Source organism: Siphateles boraxobius, unplaced genomic scaffold, assembly GCF_051911475.1.
Source record: "Siphateles boraxobius isolate OS27281-9 unplaced genomic scaffold, OSU_SipBor_1 56, whole genome shotgun sequence".
Taxonomy (NCBI): Eukaryota; Metazoa; Chordata; class Actinopteri; order Cypriniformes; family Leuciscidae; genus Siphateles; species Siphateles boraxobius.
Window position 1 is genome coordinate 9,877,237 of NW_027509182.1, and position 23,486 is coordinate 9,900,722.

Below are 23,486 nucleotides of genomic sequence, written 5' to 3' on the forward strand. Positions count from 1 at the left end.
TATTTTCCATAATGTAATGATAAAAATTAAACTTTCATATATTTTAGATTCATTGCAAACCAGCTGAAATATTTCAGGTCTTTTATTGTTTTAATACTGATGATTTTGGCATACAGCTCATGAAAACCCAAAATTCCTATCTCAAAAAATTAGCATATCATGAAAAGGGTCTCTAAACGAGCTATTAACCTAATCATCTGAACCAACTAATTAACTCTAAACACCTGCAAAAGATTCCTGAGGCTTTTAAAAACTCCCAGCCTGTTTCATTACTCAAAACCGCAATCATGGGTAAGACTGCCGACCTGACTGCTGTCCAGAAGGCCATCATTGACACCCTCAAGCAAGAGGGTAAGACAAAAAGAAATTTCTGAACAAATAGGCTGTTCCCAGAGTGCTGTATCAAGGCACCTCAGTGGGAAGTCTGTGGGAAGGGAAAAGTGTGGCAAAAAACGCTGCACAACGAGAAGAGGTGACCGGACCCTGAGGAAGATTGTGGAGAAGGACCGATTCCAGACCTTGGGGGACCTGCGGAAGCAGTGGACTGAGTCTGGAGTACAAACATCCAGGAAATGTGCAGGAAATGCAACCAGAAACAGCGGCAGAAGCGCCTGACCTGGGCTACAGAGAAGCAGCCCTGGACTTCAGGCATTTTGGCATTTCATTCTCCCCAGTCTTCCTCCAGACTCTGGCACCTTGATTTCCGAATGACATGCAAAATTTGCTTTCATCCGAAAAAAGTACTTTGGACCACTGAGCAACAGTCCAGTGCTGCTTCTCTGTAGCCCAGGTCAGGCGCTTCTGCCGCTGTTTCTGGTTCAAAAGTGGCTTGACCTGGGGAATGCGGCACCTGTAGCCCATTTCCTGCACACGCCTGTGCACGGTGGCTCTGGATGTTTCTACTCCAGACTCAGTCCACTGCTTCCGCAGGTCCCCCAAGGTCTGGAATCGGTCCTTCTCCACAATCTTCCTCAGGGTCCGGTCACCTCTTCTCGTTGTGCAGCGTTTTTTGCCACACTTTTTCCTTCCCACAGACTTCCCTCTGAGGTGCCTTGATACAGCCCTCTGGGAACAGCCTATTTGTTCAGAAATTTCTTTCTGTGTCTTACCCTCTTGCTTGAGGGTGTCAATGATGGCCTTCTGGACAGCAGTCAGGTCGTCAGTCTTACCCATGATTGCGGTTTTGAGTAATGAAACAGGCTGGGAGTTTTTAAAAGCCTCAGGAATCTTTTGCAGGTGTTTAGAGTTAATTAGTTGGTTCAGATGATTAGGTTAATAGCTCGTTTAGAGACCCTTTTCTTTTAATATATCCTAATTTTTTGAGATAGGAATTTGGGGTTTTCATGAGCTGTATGCCAAAATCATCAGTATTAAAACAATAAAAGACCTGAAATATTTCAGTTGGTGTGCAATGAATCTAAAATATATGAAAGTTAAATTTTTATTATTACATTATGGAAAATAATGAACTTTATCACAATATGCTAATTTTTTGAGAAGGACCTGTATTTATTTATTTTATTTTTTTCTAAGATAACAACTTATGCCTAAAGATAATGCAGATTCACTGTCAAAGAGTCTGGGAATATCCACAGAAAAAGTATACACATGAAACAAAAGTAAAAAAATCAAACATTTTACAACAGAACAACACCCCACGGTTGTTTAAACCAATAAGTATTAAGTTATGTCTTCAGCAAGTTAAAGGTTGTAGCAGCGATTGTGGGTGAAGTCACTTCTGTTTGAATCAAGATCCCAAACAAACCAAGTTAGCTGACCCCTCCCTCAACGAATTCCAATTCGTCAGAATCAACTCGCTCACTAGCATGCCAGTCTCGCACACTAAATCCCTACAATCTGATATTCGCTAGAGCTATCCGAGTTTAGTCGAGCTTCACTCATATTTTTTAAAGAATTATATTTCCACACACAGTTCACATACAAAAAAGTCAGCACTAGAAGCTACTCACCTGTCCAGAAGAAACAGTGCAACCTCAGCGTCCGATTTAAAATTTTTCAAATCTTTGAATTCTCTCTACCGTTCTAAAGCCTTTCTGATTATTATTCCGTTTCTTTGACGAAAAACGAGGGTATTCCCTCGCCCTAATCCTCCTTCTCTTCTTGGGGATTGCCTCTTCCATGTTAAATGTATCTGGTCCGTTGATAGCATAGGGTTGATGATAGACGCTGCCTTATTCTTCAGCTCCGACTTCGCGTGCAGGCGCCGTGCACGAGCGCAAAAACAAACAACACCCGCCCTGTCGGTGATTGGTTAGAACACTCTTTATTTTGATTTTGAGTGGTGGTTGTACCCATTTGTTTTTGTGTGCAGATCTCAGAGCCTAGGCTGCCTACAGAGACACGTTTTTTTGACAGCCTGCTTATGGGGCGGGCAGCTAGTGGATCGGTAGGAAAGATGAGATGAATGTGATAATTTTTGTCTGGGCCTGAAATCGCTGATACAACCTTTAACGTTACAAAGTCCGCACAAACTAACTGCACGCCTTCAGAGCAAGTCGTACCAGTGTACCACACTCGGACACATTTTTATCTGGCGTTAGTTCTGTGCAGATTCACAGATGGGGGGGAAAAAATAACATGTATAGTCGCGAGAAATGACTTTTTCAACCGCCATCAAATCCTACCTGAGCACTCTGAATAAAAATCATTATTGTAAGCCTACTATGAAGGCTTGGGGTAAGGAAAGAACTCGGCGTTTACATTAAGTATTCATTCAAAAACAAAAAGGGAGAAATCCACCATATTGTGTTTGTCAAACATTTTTGAACAAGGTTCAGATTGAAAAGGATATGTGAATTTAAATGATTTAGTTTAACTCTGAAAATTAAGCCTGAACTAAAAGGAGACGGTACAACTGTTTGTATGGTAAATAAGTTACTTATATCCTGCCCTGCTTTGCTTAGATTACTGAAAATAGCCTCCAACTTCCCATACAAATTACATTATTTAGTCAATTGCCTTGCATATAAATGAATGCAAAATTCATATATTTTTATTGGGAACAGTCCAAAGTTAATTAGGTTGTTTTTTTCCACCAAGTAAATGCAGAAACAACGTGTTGATCAAATCAGCATTCAGAACACAGTGGGGAAAAAAAGTTCAATATTTAATAAAAGATGCTATGTTCGTACATTTTAGACCCGTGAGCCGTTTAATATGAACTGCTGAAATCAGGTGTCTGACATTAAGACATCCTCCCCAAAAGAAAAAAACCCACTAATCTGCCTATCGAAAGTCCTTTAAATGTTCATCTTAAGAAACAACAAATGTACCTCACACTTACATGAATATAAATATTTGTGGCTGTAATTCTATTTGTCATTTTCGGCAGATAGTTTTACAGGCCCATGCATCTGTCCATGCACTTAAAAAGTCTCGATCCTGGTATTTGTTAAATGGTGTAGCGGTTTTTGGGTGAACAGAGGATAAATTTCCGAAAGGTCACTAAATAACCAGAATAACAGCGTCAAATACAAAAAACACCCTAACATAAAAAAACACCCTGAGTCTCAAGGCAACAGGTCTAGTAAAACTATGCAGTCGGAGACATGCCAGCTGTATGAGTCTCAAGATGATGAATGTAAACAAGAGAAATTGACTTTGGTTTGTCATTTTAAAATAGATCCCTTATGCTAAAAGAAAAAAAAGCTCATTCTTTTTAGGATTGAGTGGCCATTTGTATCTTCCTGTACATAAGAGAAGCAAACAATTTGACCATGTACAGAGTTCTCCATTTTGTCCACTTCTATGAACACATTTAAAGTTGACAATCAAGCAGTTCTCTTGCATTTCCACCATTTTGAGTGGAGTTTTTAGATCACATTTTAGATGTCAGAGGGTTAAAACTGAGGATCATGAGGAATGTTTTTTGGGGTTGAGAACAGCTTTTTTGGCTTCCTCGGGTAACAGTTTGGGATCGGTCAAGATGGAGGTGGTGGTACAGAGCTGTCGTAATGTCTTGAGTACCACTGTAGGATACAGAAAAAAAACACAAAGAGAGAAAATGGTGAACATAATACACAGCTATACATGATATTACATTAAAATGAAGAAACAGTAAACACCGAATAGAAAGCACCAGGTTAGAACAAAAGAAGTTTGTGCATTTGAGACCACCAAAACACTATGACTTTCATTAGATATTTCTATCATTTAATTTCACATCATATTTCTGTCATCAATTCACAACCTATAGGCAGTGGCTGCAGACCTATTATACCCTTTTTCAAAGTCTTGGTTTTGTTTTTGGGCTCTACTAGAATAGGTTTTCATGCTTGAAATGTTCAAAAAACAAATTATTTTCCCCATATTCGACATTGTTGCAGCTCCTTTCCTCTCAGTCTGTCAGTAACGTCTCTTTAGTTTCTGTCTCTATGAAGCCCCTCCTGCTAAAAAGTGCAAAGTGCTCCGATTGGTCGGCTGGACTAGTGTGCTGTGATTGGTCAAATGCTTCGAGCGTGTTTTGTAAATGTCATGCCTTTTACCAGAGCTGCGAGTTTCAGCACACTACTAACTAACTCAACCAGGCCTCATCCCTTTTTTTTTTATGTATATGTTGCGTGGGAATTATTTAAACGAGGACTATACGCTCTATGCAGGAACGCTGCTGACATATTTCCGGTAGGATCTCAGCCAGCGTCTTTACTTCCGCATAGCGCGTTCTATAGTAAAGTGTATAGCAGCAAAACTTTAATAAAATTAATTTTCTCAGAAACGGAGACAACGATTTTAGAAACTGATTCGCTAGTCGGATTTTGCACGATATGAGAGAATACTCACCCTCAAAGTTGTCGATGTAGGTCGAAATATATAATTTAAAGCCCTTCTCTTTCTTACTCTTATGTGTGACAGCTAACTGCCTCACAGTGGTGTTAACATCATTCACGTTAACCGCAGGAAGTTTTTGTAAACAGCAAGTGTAATTTGCCATTATCTCCACCTAATGCAAAAACGGCTTCTGACGCAGCACCGGATGTAACTGGGCGGTAAGGATGTGACGGTGAGGATATTTTATAACAAACAAACATGATCCATCAGGAAACGCCATAGATCGCTGAATTTCACTGCACTTCATGAAGAGTTTTTCTTTTGCGTGAAGAAGCCGCTCGCCAGAGTGATGTGTTAAAAGATAGCAGAGTGCATTCATGATTATTAGGCTACCGATATAATAATCATCTTGGATCTGTGTCTGAGTGAGTTATTTACTCTCTTACCTTTGTTCTTTGATTGACATTAGTGACACTTTAAGACCAGCCACTGCTGACAGAGACGCGATCTGACACGCGTCCCTCTCACAAATCTCTACGTCAATTTAAGACTTTATTTAAATCATTTAATACTGCTCTTATGAGGACACTCAACAAAACGGACCTTTTGGCATAATTTGTGTGTGTTATGGTTTGTTCAAGCCCAAAAGAGAACTCTCTTCTGTGGGTCGCGCGCCGCGCGCGTGTGTGTGTGTAATAGGCAGGACTTATAGCGTGGCCTCTCTAGTCTTGTTGCGATTAAAAGCATTCACAGTGTGATCACAAGAGTGTGATCAAATAACGCTAGTCAACGGGTGACAGAAAAAAACGGATACTGCGTTTTTTTTTACCGCGGTGTCGCGTGGGCAAGTGATGAAACCGTTGTTAAGACTGAACACCGTGTAACACCGGTAACACCGACTACCGTAGCAAGCCTACTGGGCGGGCTGAGACAAAACGCGGAAACGATCGTGCATAGAGCCTATTGTGACGTGTTTGCTCCCATAAAGAACTCTAGACCAGGGTCTCTCAACCTTTTGCCACAATTGTACAGTATAATTGCTTTTTATACTCTACCAGACGTAGGGCAGCACTCGTGTCACTGACAGGACATTTGCTTGGAAGGAAGTTTAGTACAAGAACCAAAACAAAAACGATAAAGAAGGATAAGCTGCTATGTTTACTGTTTTGTAAACAAAACAGTAAAAAAAATTGCTCTTTACTTAGGCTGCACGATTCAGAAAAAAAAATGTATGGTTAAATTTGCAATTTAAAATGCTATTTTTTAAAACAAACAAATATTAAAGTCTAATGCATATGGCACACAAAATGGAAACCACTGATTGGTTTAATCCTCACGGATTTCCGGGATACGTGTGCGTCACGTTATTTAACGGTCCACCAAGAAACAAAGCCATCGTGAAGCCAAACCCCCTCATGGAAGAAGAAAGCCATCGTGTGACAATGAGTTCTTATCAGGATCAACTAAACGCTGTTTTTTCAAAAGTATGTGAGGTTCACAGCACTATTATGTTTTGAATTAATTGCATGGCGGTCTGTTATTGTGGGGACAGCGACTTTAACTTTTTACACCCCTAAACATGACGCTGCATAAAACGAACTACGATTGGTTGCTTGACATGTCGGTCAGACATCCCCTTGGCCAATGAAAGCTGCTATGGAGTCCAGACTTTCTGCCGTCAGTCTGAATGTCTGGCTATGCGAGACTACAACTGTCCAGTCGAAGAAAAAGTTTACATTTGCTGACATTTCAATGAAGTGGAACGGTGAACTTACTAGGTCGGAGGACAGGGAGGGCACAGTAACGATCCAGCCACTGCATGGTGGATTCACATAGCTCTGTGTTGTTGTTGGTAGACACGGTCCCATTGAAGGACTCAAACAGAGGTTGAATAATGACGCTAAACTGAGAGAGGAGCATTAAAGAAAATAAGAGTCCAATTCGGTAAAAACATTTTGTCTATACAGTTCAATCTTTTCAGGCTTAAGGATACTATCCAGAATTTCCAGTTCTGAAGAGTTCTGTTCTTCACATAGTCCTCAAACTTCTCCCTCATGTGGTCAAAGCGATGGCGTGTGACGGGAACCCCTGTGTCAGGGAGCTGTTCCTGGCACAAGCTGCAATAAATAATGGGCATCTTTTACAGAGAATAAGCAGGTCTACATGCACACATATCTTTACTTTGAAATAGTCTGGCTATGAAGCAGCAGTTTTTCCAAATGTAATACTTTAAATTAGTTCCCAATATTTATTTTTAATGAACACTTACCTTATAGATGTATTAAGCTCCTCAATCTCCTCTCGTAGTCTTTTGGTCTCTTCCTGCATCTGTTGTCTCTCTAGTTGTAGTTTGCCAATGTAATCAACTGTCTTTTGAAGTGTTGCAGCATTACTGATCTGAAAACCCAGATATGGGTTACAAAAAATAAAGTTACATCACCAGCATGTTATGCTGTTTAAGGGCCAAAATTAAACAGTAATTACATTATTTTTCAATGTTAAAGAGGCCATATGATGCTTTTTAATGTTTTCCTTTTTCCTTTAGTGTGCAATGTGTCTGTTTGTGCATGTATAAGATCTGCAAAGTTGCAAAGCGTTTCACATATGTATTCCATCTAACAGAGAACACTTCTACAGATCTGCCTAAAACGCCTTGATCGAAGTGCAGATTACTACCGCACTTGTCTATGTCACAATGGCCATGTACAAACTGTAAAGTTTCATTGTGTTCAGCAATTTCAACTAAAGCACAGTCTACGGAGGCGTTGTGTATTATAAGCTTTTTTGGGGTTGTTGTTTAAGCTTGGCTCGTATTTTAACGTACATCAGAGATGTATCTCTTGTCTTATATTTCTCATCGTACGTCATTAACAACTACTTGTTTGGTTCTGTACACACTGCGTAGAAATTTTGTAAATGCGGTTGTCACTACCTGCATTTTTTGGTTAATTCGGTAGTAGAATGCAGTTGTCAATCCTGTAATTGACTGAACTGTGTGTGTACAGAACAGGATTAAGCACTAAAAGGTGAATTGCAATAATGTACAGTATGTGAAAAATAATGCCTAACCTATTCTAGCACATCCAAAAAACTAAAAAATGACCTTTGAAGAGAACATCATATGGCTTCTTTAAAACACTTTCTCCCATTACAGTTATGCAGAGACAACTTCAAGCAAATTATATGCTCTACAAAAAAAGGGTTAATGTGGATTTTGAGAATGAAGAAAGATGAATGCAGATTTACATTTGATTGAGACTTGAGGGTCGGCACAAGGTTACACAATGTCTTGAAGCAGACATTTATGGTAAATCGCCTCTTCTGCTCTGCAGATATGTGAGTCACTCTGCGACTCTGTCAAAGCAAAAATTACAAAACAAGACAGACTGAGAAATTGGTAGATATTTGGATATTTCAACATCAAAATTAGTGACAATTATGCTCAATTGGCCAATTAAGAAAGTTGTTAGTCCCCTCCCCCAACACACACAAAAAAAATTGAGTGAATTTTGAGTAAATAATAGGGGTTTAACAATATATCGTGCCACAATATATCGCAATACAAAAATGCAACATTATGTATCTTGGATAGTGACAATATGTATTTTGTGTACTTCACCCAAATTGAAAATGACTGTGCATTAGAGTTTTAGTTAAACTACTATATATAATGTTGAATATAATGTATAATAATGCAATGGGGGAATATTTGTGTGTCCTGATAAAGCCAAATGTCTGATGTTACCAGTAAAAAATGCTACATTATTTTAAATATATCTAGTCAGTGACAGAGCACAAGCATATTCGTCTAAAATAATTCAGTATTTTCAGCTTCAGAATCATGATTATTGTTATTCTGGTGTCTCTATTGTCCTGTGCTTTGTGTTTCCAGCACAGAGTCCAAGCCATTTACACACACAATGTAATATCAAATTTAGCATTTTAATCAACAGTAAATTTTTTGTTAACCTTTTATCATGTGTCTTAGAGTATCGCATGAGCGTATGAGTGTGACATGAGCGTATCGTTACACCGCTAGTAAACAATCTTTAAAATGTGCCATTCATTCAATATCAGCAACTTTTTCGACTATGATTTATTGTGAAAATGTTTACATTTGAAACATTCTGCTTTGAAAATGTGTGTAAATTAACCTTTTGCATTTCTGGATACATCGCATCAATGTAGAGTTATACAACATTAGTAGAGTGCAATCTCATGAACCGTACCTTACAGGTTTCATTTTTGCCCATGCCTGCACTGGTGTTGAGAGGTGACTGGGGGCTCGGTACCTGTTCTGGTCCCAATGGTGACCCTTGACCTGAAACACGTCCGTCGTGTGCTAAAGAAAAAATGAATATGAAAATGAACAAAAACACAGAGCAATTTCAGCATAAATTGAAAGTGACTGGGCTGAATCGAACCTGTACTTGAAGACTGTATAGATGTCTTGTTGTTGGACACATTTGTGGCAGTTTCCTCTTTGGGTACGATTAGTTGGGGAGACTTCTGTGTCTGAGGGAGAATATGAAACCCAGCAGAACCCTGCGAAGTAGTGTGTACATTTTTATTGTAATTTTAGATTGCTTGGGGCCAAAATTAATTATTATTTATTAGGGTTGGGTAGAATTCAAAATTAAGAACTGGCTCCCTTTTAATTCATGAATCAGAAATGGAACGAACCACAACCCACAGGATGCTGAATTGGAAATATAGGAAAATTAATTTAGTGAATTGAAATTCAAAGATATTTAAGTCACACTATAGAAAAATGGGCAAGAAATTCCCAAGAAACTGTTTAAGCACAATATTCTCTCTTCCGTTCACCTATTTTCTATTGAATTAGAAAGTATGGACGGGGCATTAAAAAATATATTTTTTACTTTTATAAAATTTACACCCATTGCTACTTATTATTGCTATTGAGAGACAAGTGTTATTAGGGTGAGAGACTTGTATCATTTCATTGAACACGTCCTTGAGTGCAAGATGAGTCAATAATTTTTGGTCTGATTTCATGGAAGAGAAATACTATATCCGTGCATGAGTTGATTGTTAACTTGTGGAGCAGACAGGGCCTCAGACCAAAACACATATACTAATGTTCAAAGGTTTGGGGTCAGTAAGTTTTATTTAAAAGAAATTTATACTTTTATATACCAAGGACGCATAAAATTAATCAAAAATGATTCATAGTGTTACAAAAGGTTTCTATTCCAAATACATGGCGGCCTCCTGAATTTTGAAAGAATTCTGAAATTGTTTTATCATCGTTATTGTTTATATTCAAAAACATTTAAAAAAAAATCTTACCAACTCCAAACTTTTGAACAGTAGTGTAGATGTTGTACATGAAAATGTTAGATATGTTTTAGACTGAACAATTTATAAAATTTACTAATAACCATTACACGCATTTTCAATTCTATTTACTTTCATTTAAATTTGAATTATAATTCTGCATCCTGCTTGCGAACTCAATTAAAATTTAGGAATTCTAAAAGATTCTTTAAATCAATCCTGAATGATACACAACCCGTCTATATAGACTATCTATTGTAAAACATGATAGGACATGAAGGGTGGAAATCTTACACAAGGAATACTGGAGGAGGCAATGAAACCAGTGGTGGGGACAACATCAGTGTTGAGAGGGGACGAGGTAACAATGACAGCACTGGCGGGACCTGGGAATGGTTATGATGGGATATGTACATGATGAGAACAATTTCAGCATTGGCAATGCTGTTGATTTTTATCCTACTATAGATATTTGGGGATCCATTGTAGTTGTAATCGTAGATCCAATAATAGATGAACACTAAAACGTGTGAAATTGTACTATTGTGGCAGATCAGCAGCTTGTGGAAAGTTTGCAGTAAATGTGTTTTAATTAGAACTGCTAAACAGGTTAAAATATTTCAATACAAAATTAATCTAAATTACTAACATGGAGAGGTTTTCTCCATCAATTACTGATAAATGAAAACAGCATTATAACCAGAGTCCGTCACTGTATGGCAAAGCCATTTTAACAGTAAAGCATTGTAAAATGCTACGGTTAAAAACCTGTTCATTGGTTAACGGTAAGTTCCCTTACTTTATATAGTGAAAAACTGAGTCATTTTCATGTCATTTTACAATGAAATGTGGATAAATGTACAGTTGTACATGTGAAAAAAAACAAGGCATCTTGTAATTTAAAGTGAAAAAAGTAAACTGACATTCCCAGAATTCTCTGTGCGACAGCTCACATTTGATCGTTGTTCATTGAAATCCTTGTTTCATCTTAGTTTTGTTCTCATTTACGTACGTTAGGGTACGTTAATCTTATGTTGTTAAATTATTGTATTATTTTAGTGTTGTGTTACCATGATGGTGTTTCGTATTTGTGTGCATGACACCGCACACCTTTCATATATTAGCATTTACTTTGATTCATGTGGATGTCAGTATACTTTAAGATTAAAAACTAGATTTGAGTATATTCACTCTTTCTCCGCCATTGACAGAATTTCCGGTTTTCAGTGTTTTCACTGTTACAAGATAGAGGGCGCTATGACACATCTTCTGAAAGAGTACTGTATCTCCTGATCGAAAGAGAGGCATAGAAGATGCAGAAACAAGCGATATATGTAAGCAGATGCATATGTGATAGAACGCGATCATCAACATTAAACGGCATATAAATCCAAACTCCTTAATGTTACCGTATGAAATGTCGACCCAGGATGAGGTACAAGACTGTGCAACCTTAAGACTCGATCTACTCCATCTGTGTTTTGATCATCATTCTGAATCCGATCCAGAAATATTTTTGCAAATTTCTCAGCTTTATGCTCAAAATGTCACTTTTTTAATTAAACTTACCCATATTCAAGTTTTTTTGTTTAAAAGCAGAGGGTCTCTTCTTTGTTTTGATATATTGCATGTTCAGATATTCATATAACAAAATATTCTGGGGCCCATGAAACTTTTGTGAAAATGTATTTTTTCAAATATTTTTTTGCTAATTTATCCTTTTGCCTGTAAATTTAAGTTACCACTAGCTACTGTTCTGTTCTAACAACCACAGCTGCCATTTTCTAAAGTTTATGCAGGTTGTTATAAAATATTAGTGCTGCACGATTAATCATAACAAAATAGCGATGTCAAGCCTATGCGATTATATGAAACAAAATGCTGCGATTTTATATGAAATAAACAAATCAGGGCTGTTAACGCAATTAACGTAGCATCTGTTATTTTTTGTCATCCTTTGGCTAGTGTTACATGATCCCGCTCTTATTAGTGCAAATGCCTTTAAACCATTCATGTGTGACAAGTCAAAAGAGAGCGCGCTGCCTGTGAATGTCCTGACTGTGACTCACAGAAAGACGCGCGCCAGTATCAGCCGCATCCACAGACCGCGCGCCAGAATACAGTTTTCTTTCGCACTTGAACGAATAACAACACACACAATTATGCCAAAATGTCGTTTTGTCGAGTATCTTCATAACATAAGAGCATTATTATGCTGGACGTAAAGAGTTGTGAGAGAATGAGGCGCGTGAGAGATCCTGCTCTGTCAGCAGCGGCTGCTCTTAAAGGGCCAGCAGCCAATAAAGCCTTCTGTCAGTAAAGTTAATCAAATAACAAATGGAAACAGAAAATTACTTGCTGCTCCTGACTAAAGAACTTTTATAGTTTTAATAAGGATTAGTCTATATATAATGTATAATTTATGCAGCACAGACTGTTTGATAACTTCATTCAATTTTTGTACCTGTTAGACCGGAAGGGCACAGGTAAATATGACATTTATTACGGGTTTATGTGAGGATTGTTTAAAGTTCACTTAAATTAAAATCTGTTATATTTTTTGAAGCCTAATAAATGTTTTACAAAAAATTTATAGCTTTCAATTGTAATGACGGAATCACTGTAATGTTGGATGGCTATATTATTGTTTGAAATTAATATTTAAATTCAAATTCATTTTTTAAATTTAAATTCATTTTTATCCAGACAACAATGGCTTATTGATCATTATAGGTGTTATCAATCATTTAGTTGTTGTTGCTAGTTTGAGTTGCAAAATACACATTTCAGAATTATCCCTAATCTATGTGTGCATTTTGCTTTAGGACCAAGCAAGTTGACTCATTAAATCATTTGTTTATTATATCGCAATCGCTATATAGACCTCTATAATCGCAATATGACATTTTCCCCAAATTGTGCAGCCCTAAAAAATATCAAACTGAAAATGTGTTGCTTATTATTAAATGGTTTATAGAAATATGTAATTAAACAACAGAATATGTTAAATGTGTTATTATTTGTGGACATGAGTCTATTTTTAGATGTTTTTTGTGTGTTAGTGAGCATGTCAAAAAATCTGCTTTGAGGAGAGGCACAAACCTGTGAGTATGAGTTGAGATGGCAGTGGATTGGCCGGGACGATCTGTCTCTGTGGGTGTCTGGCCTTTTTGCTAGGAACAGAAGGCAGAATGGATTTGGGCAAGGCTAAGTTCACTGACTGTGAGTTTGGTGATGCCGCAGGCTGTGGAGACTCAAAGCTGGACCTGCGACTGAAGGTAGTGGCAGCATCTGTGCGAGTTACTGTGGAAGGGGCGGAGTGTGTTGTTACAGAAGGAGACGGGATGTTTGGGGTGGGCTGAGGGACTGTAGTGACTGTAGAAACACCTCCTGCTGGGAGAGGCGGAGCTGGTGGTGGCAGGAGAGATGGGACGGAGGGGGTCACATGCTCTGTGAAGAGAGGCACGTAGGCTTGTTGGTAGGACGGGCCAGCAGCATTCCCACTGTCCTGGTTGGCGACTGCAAGATGACTGGGCAGTGGAGCGGACGGGATGAGGCGGTAGTCCAGCGGCAGAGAGGGAAGCTCCGAGGACAGCGGCATGGATGACAGCAAGGCATTCTAGCAAACAACAAGTATCAATATCAGCACAATGCATACTCTTTTCTGCCTTTGCTTTGTGCATATCATTGTTTCAGAAAAACAAGCATTAAACCTAACAAGCAGGGATATACCATATAGTAAATATCTGCAATATTTTTGCTATTACTTTGCAAATGTGGTAGAAGATATAATACATTAATACTTGTTAAAGCTACAAGAGCAGTGAGTGGTTTCTTCATTTTTGGTATTTATAGTTCTTTAAATTAATATTAGCAACACAAAGTCAGAAATGGGTTTTTGCATCTATTATTCTGCATTCAAACTAAAAACAAGTACTAAACTTAACAAGTAGCGATATACCATTTAGTAAATATTTGCAATATTTTTGCTATTAATTTGCAAATGTGGTGGAAGATATAATACATTAATATTCATTAAAGCTACAAGAGCAGTGAGTGGTTTCTTCATTTTTGGTAATTATAGTTCTTTTAATTAATATTAACAACACAAAGTTAGCAATAGGTATTTGCAGTTATTATACTGCATTCAAACTTAGTTAGTCATTAGATTAGTGCAAAATATAAATCCTAATTTATGCAAGTTCAATTTCAGATTGCAGTAAAAGTGTTTTGAGTCCATAACATAGTATTGTGCAAGGAACAGCACAAAAAATAATTCACAAATCGATAATCTGGCTCTGTAATCATAATTTGCGTGAAAAGGAATAAAAGTTGTTGTTTACTGCCACTAGTGTTTATTTCAGCAAGAAACTGCCGTACAATTGTACAGGTACCTTTTTGGAGTTTTTCAATCAGTGTTGGGTTTAATGCACTTTTTATTTGAACAACAGCTTTTTAAAAGACTGTGCCAGTATGCTCATTTTAAGGCCTCTTTCACAGGCATGACAGTGATACAGATCTATGTTAATGGTGTCAACAATTAAAAAAAAATCATGTGTATCATCTCTGAAAATTATAAAAGTCCTCCCTATAAAATGTTTTGCAGTTTTGGTCAGTTGTGGCAGAATCTGTGCGATGCTAATAATTTTAACAAAATAAGGTGGTTAGTAAAAATGGCATTTTTTTTAATTTTTATTAATAGTCATGAATAAGCTATTTTAAAGCTACACATCCCATTCCTGCTGTCAATTGTAACCCATTGTGTCTTATCATAGTATGCACATTTACACAGTTCAGTTATGCATACTAATCTTTAATGATTCTAATGGGTTCCAAAGACACTGTAGAGTTTCGCAATTAACATGAAGCAACTGTGCATCTGCGGTGGAGGAAAGGAAGTGCATACAAAACAGGAAAAACCTAGAGCCCTACAAATCTGTGTTGCATGTTCAGGAGGGTTACCTGTGTTTGGGAGCTGCTGCTGGTTAAGGGAGTGACTGGTGGGGAAGTTTGGGAAGTGAAGGGGAAGGCTTGCGGACGCAGGGTGTGAAACAAATCTAGTTGGGAACACAAAAAAGACTTTTGATCCAGTGAGTTAAATTTACAGCTACTCTGACAGATTGAGTGAATTTGTAGGAAATTCATTGATGACTTTGATGAAGAATGTTCCACAAAATTGTTTTATTGATTCATGAATTCAAAATTAACAACTAAAAGAGTGATTTAGTCACAAAATCACCATTTGCCAGTAGATGTTAGGACTTGGTTGACTATTGATTTCTCAATTTTAAGTTAAATTAATCGTAATTTAATAACATTAATTACAAAAGCTTTGTGCTTTGCTACTATTAATATAAAACAAAGTCAGTTTTATGACAAAATTCAAACAGTAAATACCATTTTGGCATAATGTGGCGTGACAGATCTCTGTAGGGCTTCAGTTCAAGCGGCACGTGAACCGATCATCTGTTCCTCTTTACTACTAGTTATAGCATGAAATAAATATGAATCAGAATGTATGTTGAAAGATACAGTGCAGCTTACGGAAATGTATCATGTCTCATGCAAACGCTCAGCCAGTGTTTCAACTGCGGAAAAGACGTCAATAAAACAGCTTTTAACTATATGTTAATATATAATGTCATGTTACATTGACTGTTACATTGACTCCATGACTGGGGCGGCAGTGGCTCAGTGGTTCATGTAGGTTGTCTACAAACCGAAAGGTTGGTGGTTCAATCCCCGGTTCCACCTGACCAAGTGTCGAGGTGTCCATGAGCAAGACACCTAACCCCAACTGCTCCCGACGAGCTGGGTGGCGCCTTGCATGGCTGACACCGCCTTCGGTGTATGAATGTGTGTATGAATGGGTGAATGTGAGGCAAATATGTAAAGCGTGGCCATTCGGTCTGTGAAAGCGCTATATAAATGCAGTCCATTTACTATACATTTAAGTCCAATTTTACATTAAATGTCCAATTGTCCATAGCTTGATAGTTAGCTAGAAATATTAACTCTAGAGAGGAGTAGTTGGTAAATATATGTACTATATAACAATCTTATTTTTACTTAACCTATTCTTCAATATTTAATTTATGTTTGACTAAGTACGTCATTTTTTTTTAGACAGACACTTCTGTTATTTCAAAAAACTAATTGGAGCAGATAAGTAATTGTTTCATTGCAAATTTTTTTTAAAAAGTTAGTATCATAAAAATTGCCTTATGTACAATTTAAATGTCTGTAAACAAATCAGTTGTTATTTTTAACAGTTAATAATATAGTAATTTTCCAACTGACAGCAACAGCCAGGTTTCGGAAGTAAAAACTTCATTAATTTTTTCCTTCTTTATAAACCTTTAAAGACAACTTTACTGTGGGTAACGAGGTTGTCAATCGATAGTATTTGCAGTTACACTTTATTTTAAGGTGACGTAATTACATTGTACTTACTCAAATAAGTACTGAGTAATATTAATTAACTACATGTACGTACTATAGAGTTACTGTTAGCATTAGATTTAGTTACTTGCAATTATTCATAATTTACTGTTATTCCCGAAGTACGTACATGTCGTAACGTGTAACTACTTCACCTTAAAATAAATTGTTACCGTATTTACTTCTGTTGAAGCCGTAGGCGCACATTATTTCAACTTAGTTTTAAAATAATCGTGCTTAAAAACTGCATTAACTATGACGCTGTACAGAACAGTCCACCAATCAGAGTTGATGCAAGAAAAGGTGTCAAAAGATCTCTTTAGCTCCGCCCACTTCCAAGCACAGCGAATGACGTAATCGAGTCGGGTCTCCCTCCTGTCAAAATACTTAAATATTTTAATATAACGCATATTTTGCAATAAACTTAAAACATATTGTTTTTATATATATAATCAACATTTTTTAAATGAAGTTTTTTATGTCTCCATGGTTTTTAATTTGATTATGCTGTTCGCAATGCTTCATGGGATTGTAGTTCTTTCCATCGCTAAATCTGTTAAGTACTTTTTTGCTTCAATTCAAAGTTCTCAATGTTGTAATTCACTTTGTAGATAGTTGGCTAGGTTTATAACTTATAATACTTTAATTAAGTGTTTTTGAAATCCCTATGGGACAAATGAATGGAAAAAATACTTCCGGAACCGAAGTTGCTGATTAAGTTGGCAGGCACTATTGCAGTTTACAACATTATTTGAGAGAGATTTTTCATTGAGAAAAATTGACATGTACTGTACATGATAAACATCCAAATGAATCCATACTGAATCTAAACGAAATTGAGATTGGAATTGAACTGCCAGCTAATGAATCGAAATCGAATTGTGAAATTTATGTTAATACCCAGCCCTAGTAGATGTAAGGCCATATCTGCACAAACAACATTTCTTCATCAACTAGTCATTGTGTCAACAAGTCAAGCTTTAATCTGCAAGTTAACAAGAGGAATTGTTCTCGCTCACACCTTGCAGAGGCTCAAAAGTGTCCATGAAGTCCAGGTTAGGCTGCAGTGGGATGAGGCCTGGCTGGATCATATCTGCATTGCCTGCATGGGCTAAGACGACAGGAGGGGGGTCGTCAGTTCATCAGTTCATCTTACTCAAGAATAAATGTGTGAATAATGCTGACTTGACTTATTTCTCACCAATCTCCCTTGGATTGGGCCATGCTACAGGTTGATGAGAGGCCAGTGTGGAAAAGAGTGTGTCTGAGAATTCAGACATGAGCACGTCCATGTCAAAAAGGGAGTCCATCTCCATTGGAACGGGTGAATCACGACTCTTGCGGGACCTACGACGACCTCCCACGCTGACATCCTCATCCTGGCAGAAGAGGACACGGTAGGTGTCTGGCCACACTTCCCCAAAGAGTGAGAACTGTTCCTCCGCACCCTTTGGGCGGTCAAAATGCAACAAGCAGGGCAGGTCAACAGACACACTCGAGGTTCATGCAGAACAAAATGCATCAAGAATGTGTATTAGCAGCACATGCACTACCAGTGAAAAGTTAGAGGACACAACTGACTTTGTGTCTCTTGTGATCTTTAAAAGCATTTTGATCAAAACCAGAGGTTCCCAAAATATGTCTGTCAGCCGTAGTCATAAAATATATACTTGAAGTACTCCATGACATTTTAAGACACATTTTCTTGTTCGTGGTTCATTCAGTTATATGCAAATTTTTTTTCATTCATCACTACAGGCTTAAACAGATTTTGGAACTGCTATTTGGCTGTAAAATAAAACCAACTTCATTCCAGTCATCAAAAGCCAGCCAACCTGCATGTTCTTGCACAGACACTTTTAAACAAGGCACCTGCTCAACAACCATCATGCACTTAATATACTTAACTTACGGAGCCCCTATAAGGACATGGGGATTTTATAAAAATGTATATTTCAATGCTTTTGCATTCAAAGATTGCTCACAAAACTTTTTTGCAAGAGAATGTAAAAGTTTTGCGAGCGAATGCAAAAGCATTGGATTATACATTTGCCTCCCATCTCATATTTGATTTATTTACTTTAAACAAAAATGCATTTAGAGCGTTTGAAACAAGATTTGTAACTGAAAATCAGTCTTTGCAAAAACTCTGAAATGCATGGACTATTAAAATCTGATGTGACGTTAACACAGGCAGTGCTGATCTCTTTATATCAATTAATTACAAATGAACAAAGTTTGTGTAACAAATAACAGAAAACAACTGCATGCATGTACACACTTTATACTTAGATGCAAAATTGCTTGAAAGCAAAGCTTTATCAACAATAGTGGAGAACATTCTAGAAATTACCGTGAGAAGGCTGGACAGGTCTTCATCCTTGTGCTTCTGTAACTATAAATTCCAATTTCTGAGTGCTATTAAAGAAATCTTATTAATTGGTGTATTTATGTTGCAAATATAATACATTAATAAATAACAGTTACACAGTACTGTAAGTTAGTTCAATATAAGGGGAAAATAAACATACTCTTTTCTTAAAATATGTTCTCCATTTATGATATTCCCTGATGACGATTTCAATTCTCCTTTTCCAGTACTTGCCTTCTGTTGCTATTGCCTAAGAAACAGAAGAACATGGTACCAAGAGAAAGTGATCTAACTACAGAAATAAACAGTGCAAATTCTTTAAGGGGAAAAACAGGTTTAGGCATTCAGGTCTAAAATATCTGTACTGTCAAATGACTCTCCAAACATACTCACCTCTGTTGGTCGATGTACTCCCGAATCCATATTGCCATCCAAAGGCGTGACAAAATGGCAAACAGGGTTCTGTCTCTTCTCTACATCTTTAGGAAAGACAGGCATTGCAGACAGAAATCAACAAACTCCTGCGTTTTCACATTTCTAAGCAGTATGTGCGTTTCATTATTAATCTTACATTGCATATACCAGGCTCTCCAAATAGCATTGTTGAGGCGAATCTTGTCCCTCCACAACAGCTTGAGGCCTTTGAAGTTCTTCCATTTTGGTGACACCAACCTTCCACTGTGGACACAGAATAAATATGTGTTTGTTAGGACTATCAGATCACGACATTTTGGGTGGTGATTAATTGTGATACAAATAGTTGCAATGAACCATTTAATTGCCTGTTCTGTTCATGTCACTTACAGTCTAAGCTTGATATACATTGCACATTATAAATACCCAAATATTGCAAGGTCAGAGATAGAATTAGACTAAATATTTTATCAACTTTTGTATAAACTTTGCTCCAGTATGGACTCGTTGTAGAGTAATATTTATTATCAGGTCGACCTTAACTACTATGTACTAAGATTCAATGCCTGCAAAACTATGAATTTACAGTGTAATTACATATTCTGAAAAAATCCAATATTTACAGCTAATGAGTTTGAGGTATGGTTAGGTTTAGGGATTATAGGGGTTATAGTTTTGGTAATGGTTGGGTTACGGTTAGGGGTAAAGTTAACTACAGATGTTAATCAAATGCAAGTACTTTAAATATCATTACAATGCACCAAAATGTATGTACATAAGTAAATTGAGTCAAACGATAAAGGTCACTTTATATAAAGTGTGACCATTATTATATTGGTTGGTGTTGCTGTTGCTGTTATTTATACTACAATACTGTGGAAATATTAAAATATTTCTTCATCCATCATTGTGGTCTGACTTATAAAAAAAAATGGCAAACATTTTTTTTTAGTTGATTTTTTAGTTGATTATCATCATAATCGGTTTCATTTCTTGTAGTGTTGAGTATTTGTGCTGCACTGGCCTTTACATATAACTCAAATGTGACTAATCTGGTTAAAAGAAACACTTGCAGCTGGAGTAAACTTGAAGATAATACTCATGAGAGGATCGCATTGCATTGTGGTCATAATACCACCTCAGGGAGCAGTAATTTTAAATATTAAAATGATCTGTTATCAATTATTCCTTATTAAACCAACAGATTACTTTGGAATATGGCTGTACAGGCAAAATGTTTCAGTCTACTACTTGTATAAAACATTTAAATAACACTCTAGACGAGAGAAACTAATTGAAAAATAAAATCACAAATACAATGATGGTTGTTTTGCCTTCTTTCTAGCCATAATTTTGTTCACAAGCACAATAATAATTATATATTCCATGCTGCCCATGTGAAGTTGTTTAGTCAATGTCTTTATTGAGCAATAAAGTAAAGAGGGAAAACTCTTGGAACAGATAAGTGCTCCACTTGTTTTGGAAGTGTAGCATATAACCAAACCAGGAAAATAACCTGACATGGTCCAGGCAACTACGCAAAGTAATTCAGACAAACCCACACAAGAGCAAGATCTGAATAAGATAGCAGGGTCATATGATTTCCACAAGGCAGAACAAAATTGTGAAATTTGGGTTTGAATTGCGAAATTCTAATTTGAAGACGGAAATCTAAAAAGATAACCACAGTATTTAGGTCTCAATTTAAATGTGACACTTTGACTTGAACGGATGGCAGTGAATGCAAAATTGAATGAAAACAAGCGGTTGCTGTTGGATTGAGATGAACATGTTTGGTAATAAAACAACCACCACCAACACAAATGCTAAAAAAGGATATTTAGGACAGAACTATTTCTGAGGATTTGTAAAGTTACTATTAAAACTAGACTGTTTTGCTATCATACTGAATTCAATAGCACAACAGATACATAACATGAAAACTCTAAAAAAGGAAAACAAGGCACAACAATTAACAGCAGTTAAATCACTGGATGTGAGATTTAAGGTTTTTTATTCTCTAAAACTAAAATTCAACTTTTAAAGATGAAAGTAAAAAGAAGAAACATCCCTGCATAGTAATTACATACGATCAAATGGTTTTACATTTAATCCATATTATCACTCATCAAAATTTAGTGTATTCTGGGCAAGCACTAAACTTGACAACTATAATCCTTTTGAGCTCATTTTCCAAAGCTAAAATCTGTATGGTAATTAAGGATACTTCTAAAGTCAACATTATATAGTTCTATATACAGTAGTCAACATTTGAAGTGGACCAAACCTTTCATCAAAGTAACACATGAATTTTGAACAATACCAGTTCTTGTCTTAGGACAACTTTGATTAACTACTGTAAATATCAAAGCATTTAAAACAGCATTATAATCATCAGAACAAATCTATGTTTAAGAATGGAGTAAGTCACACAGAACAAGTTTTCACAAACTTTCTAATCTTCAGTAGAAAGCATCATAAAACAGTGCTTTAATGCGTTTACTGTATTAAGCGCATGTAAGAAAAATGTCCTATTTTGTCTTGTGTACTATATGTAAACGTCTGTTATGTGAAACAGCTTATACAGGGCAGAACTAAAAAATGGCATGCAATTTATATGATCCCTCTGATAAAATAGCATTCTGCAAGGTGTGTGTGTGTGTCCATATTATGTGCCAGCTAAAAATTAAAATTCTGTCATCATTTACTCTCAACATTACTGTCGTACAATTCTTTGTTCATTATCGGAACACACGAGGGGATTTTGTCCAATTTTGAATTTGAGATAAGTTACGGTACCAGTCAAAAGTTTGGAAACATTACTATTTTTAATGTTGTTTATTTTATTATAAACAATTTTTATAAATATAGAACTATATATATATATATATATATATATATATGTGTGTGTGTGTGTGTGTGTGTGTGTGTGTGTATACATATATAAACACCAAAAATAATTTTAATTCAGAAATTAAAAACATGTTCATTGCAGAATTATTGTGTGTATGAATTTATTGCATTTCTGAATAAATAAACAGATCTGTCTAGTATTTTTATAGACACGCTACACATTTACTACTAAATTGCTAATGTTTTGACTATCTGTGTGTGTAGTAGGCCTAGGTTACCAAGATTGGAAGGGGGGAAATATGAAACACTTCCTCACAAAAGTGGCGTCAAATTTTGTAAACAGGTTCACTTTTTAGAATTATGTCTATATGTCATGCATAAAGTCAATGTTGATGCTTTATATCCAAACTAATAGTACAAAACTAAACGGGCTAATATTATTTTATTTGTGCTTAACCAAAAACTAGGAATTGTCGGCTGTTAAACACCCTGCTAAAACACAAAAACTTGTTTCACTACAAGTTTTTGGCTCAGCTAGCAGTGCGCTAACATCTTCACAGTAAGGATGTAATAACATTTAATGTGGCCCAACTGAAGTCTTCGCACAAACAGGTAGTACATGGCTCTTTTGTTCACTAATAAACCCACCTGTATGCAAGGGTCATGCACTCGAAGAGCTTCGTCAGTGAGGCATCAATAGAGAGATGCGACGTGCTAGTCTTCCCGAAATGATACGTCTGGCAGGTTTGTTTATTCACAGTGTCGAAATCGTAACCTTTCTTTGGGGGGTGATCGGTATGAGGAGAAGACACCATAAAATGACCACTATGAATGATCTGTGACTCGCGTCCATCAGGTTTCTTTAACGAAATAGTCGATTCTTCTGCGTCAGAGTCGTCGTCCTGCTCTTGCTTTATAGGAGCCCTCCGGTATTGCCGTGTATCTCGAGTAGCCATATTAGAAGAATTTTGCTAGATTTTTTGGCACTGGCGATACTTCACATTATGCCACGCTTTTCGTCCATTGCTACTGGGTTGATTTATATCGTTTTAGAAGCTATTTTGTTGGCCAGAATTTGCCGCTCGCCCTCAACATTAGCATGCATGCTATCACTCGTAACTTGAAGGGATTCGGTGGTGAACTGAACTCAACACGGTCGTTGCGTCGCGATTGGTTGACCAGAAAGCACACCCACTAACGCTGGGAAACACAATGAGGGCTGCAACTGTGCAAGTCAGTCAAAACCTGGTCAAAACATATTACCTCGGTTTCAGAGACACGATTTAAAGGGATAGTTCACCAAAAAATGAAAATAATG

At 36.9% G+C, this 23,486-nt stretch overlaps 1 protein-coding gene across 1 annotated transcript; it reads right to left on the minus strand.

The window, feature by feature from the left end:
• Positions 1–3,106: 3,106 nt before the first annotated feature.
• On the minus strand, positions 3,107–23,379 carry mlxip (MLX interacting protein). Its single transcript, XM_077206661.1, has 17 exons — positions 22,817–23,379; positions 19,473–19,579; positions 19,295–19,380; positions 19,062–19,151; positions 18,884–18,925; positions 17,732–17,978; positions 17,552–17,641; positions 15,052–15,146; positions 13,192–13,708; positions 10,384–10,475; positions 9,213–9,333; positions 9,018–9,130; positions 8,035–8,142; positions 7,058–7,185; positions 6,782–6,905; positions 6,564–6,693; positions 3,107–3,989 (listed from the first exon to the last, which is right to left on the minus strand). The coding sequence occupies exons 1-17, from the start codon at positions 23,122–23,124 to the stop codon at positions 3,874–3,876; spliced, it is 2,514 nt and encodes an 837-aa protein (XP_077062776.1). The 5' UTR covers positions 23,125–23,379; the 3' UTR covers positions 3,107–3,873.
• Positions 23,380–23,486: the final 107 nt, after the last annotated feature.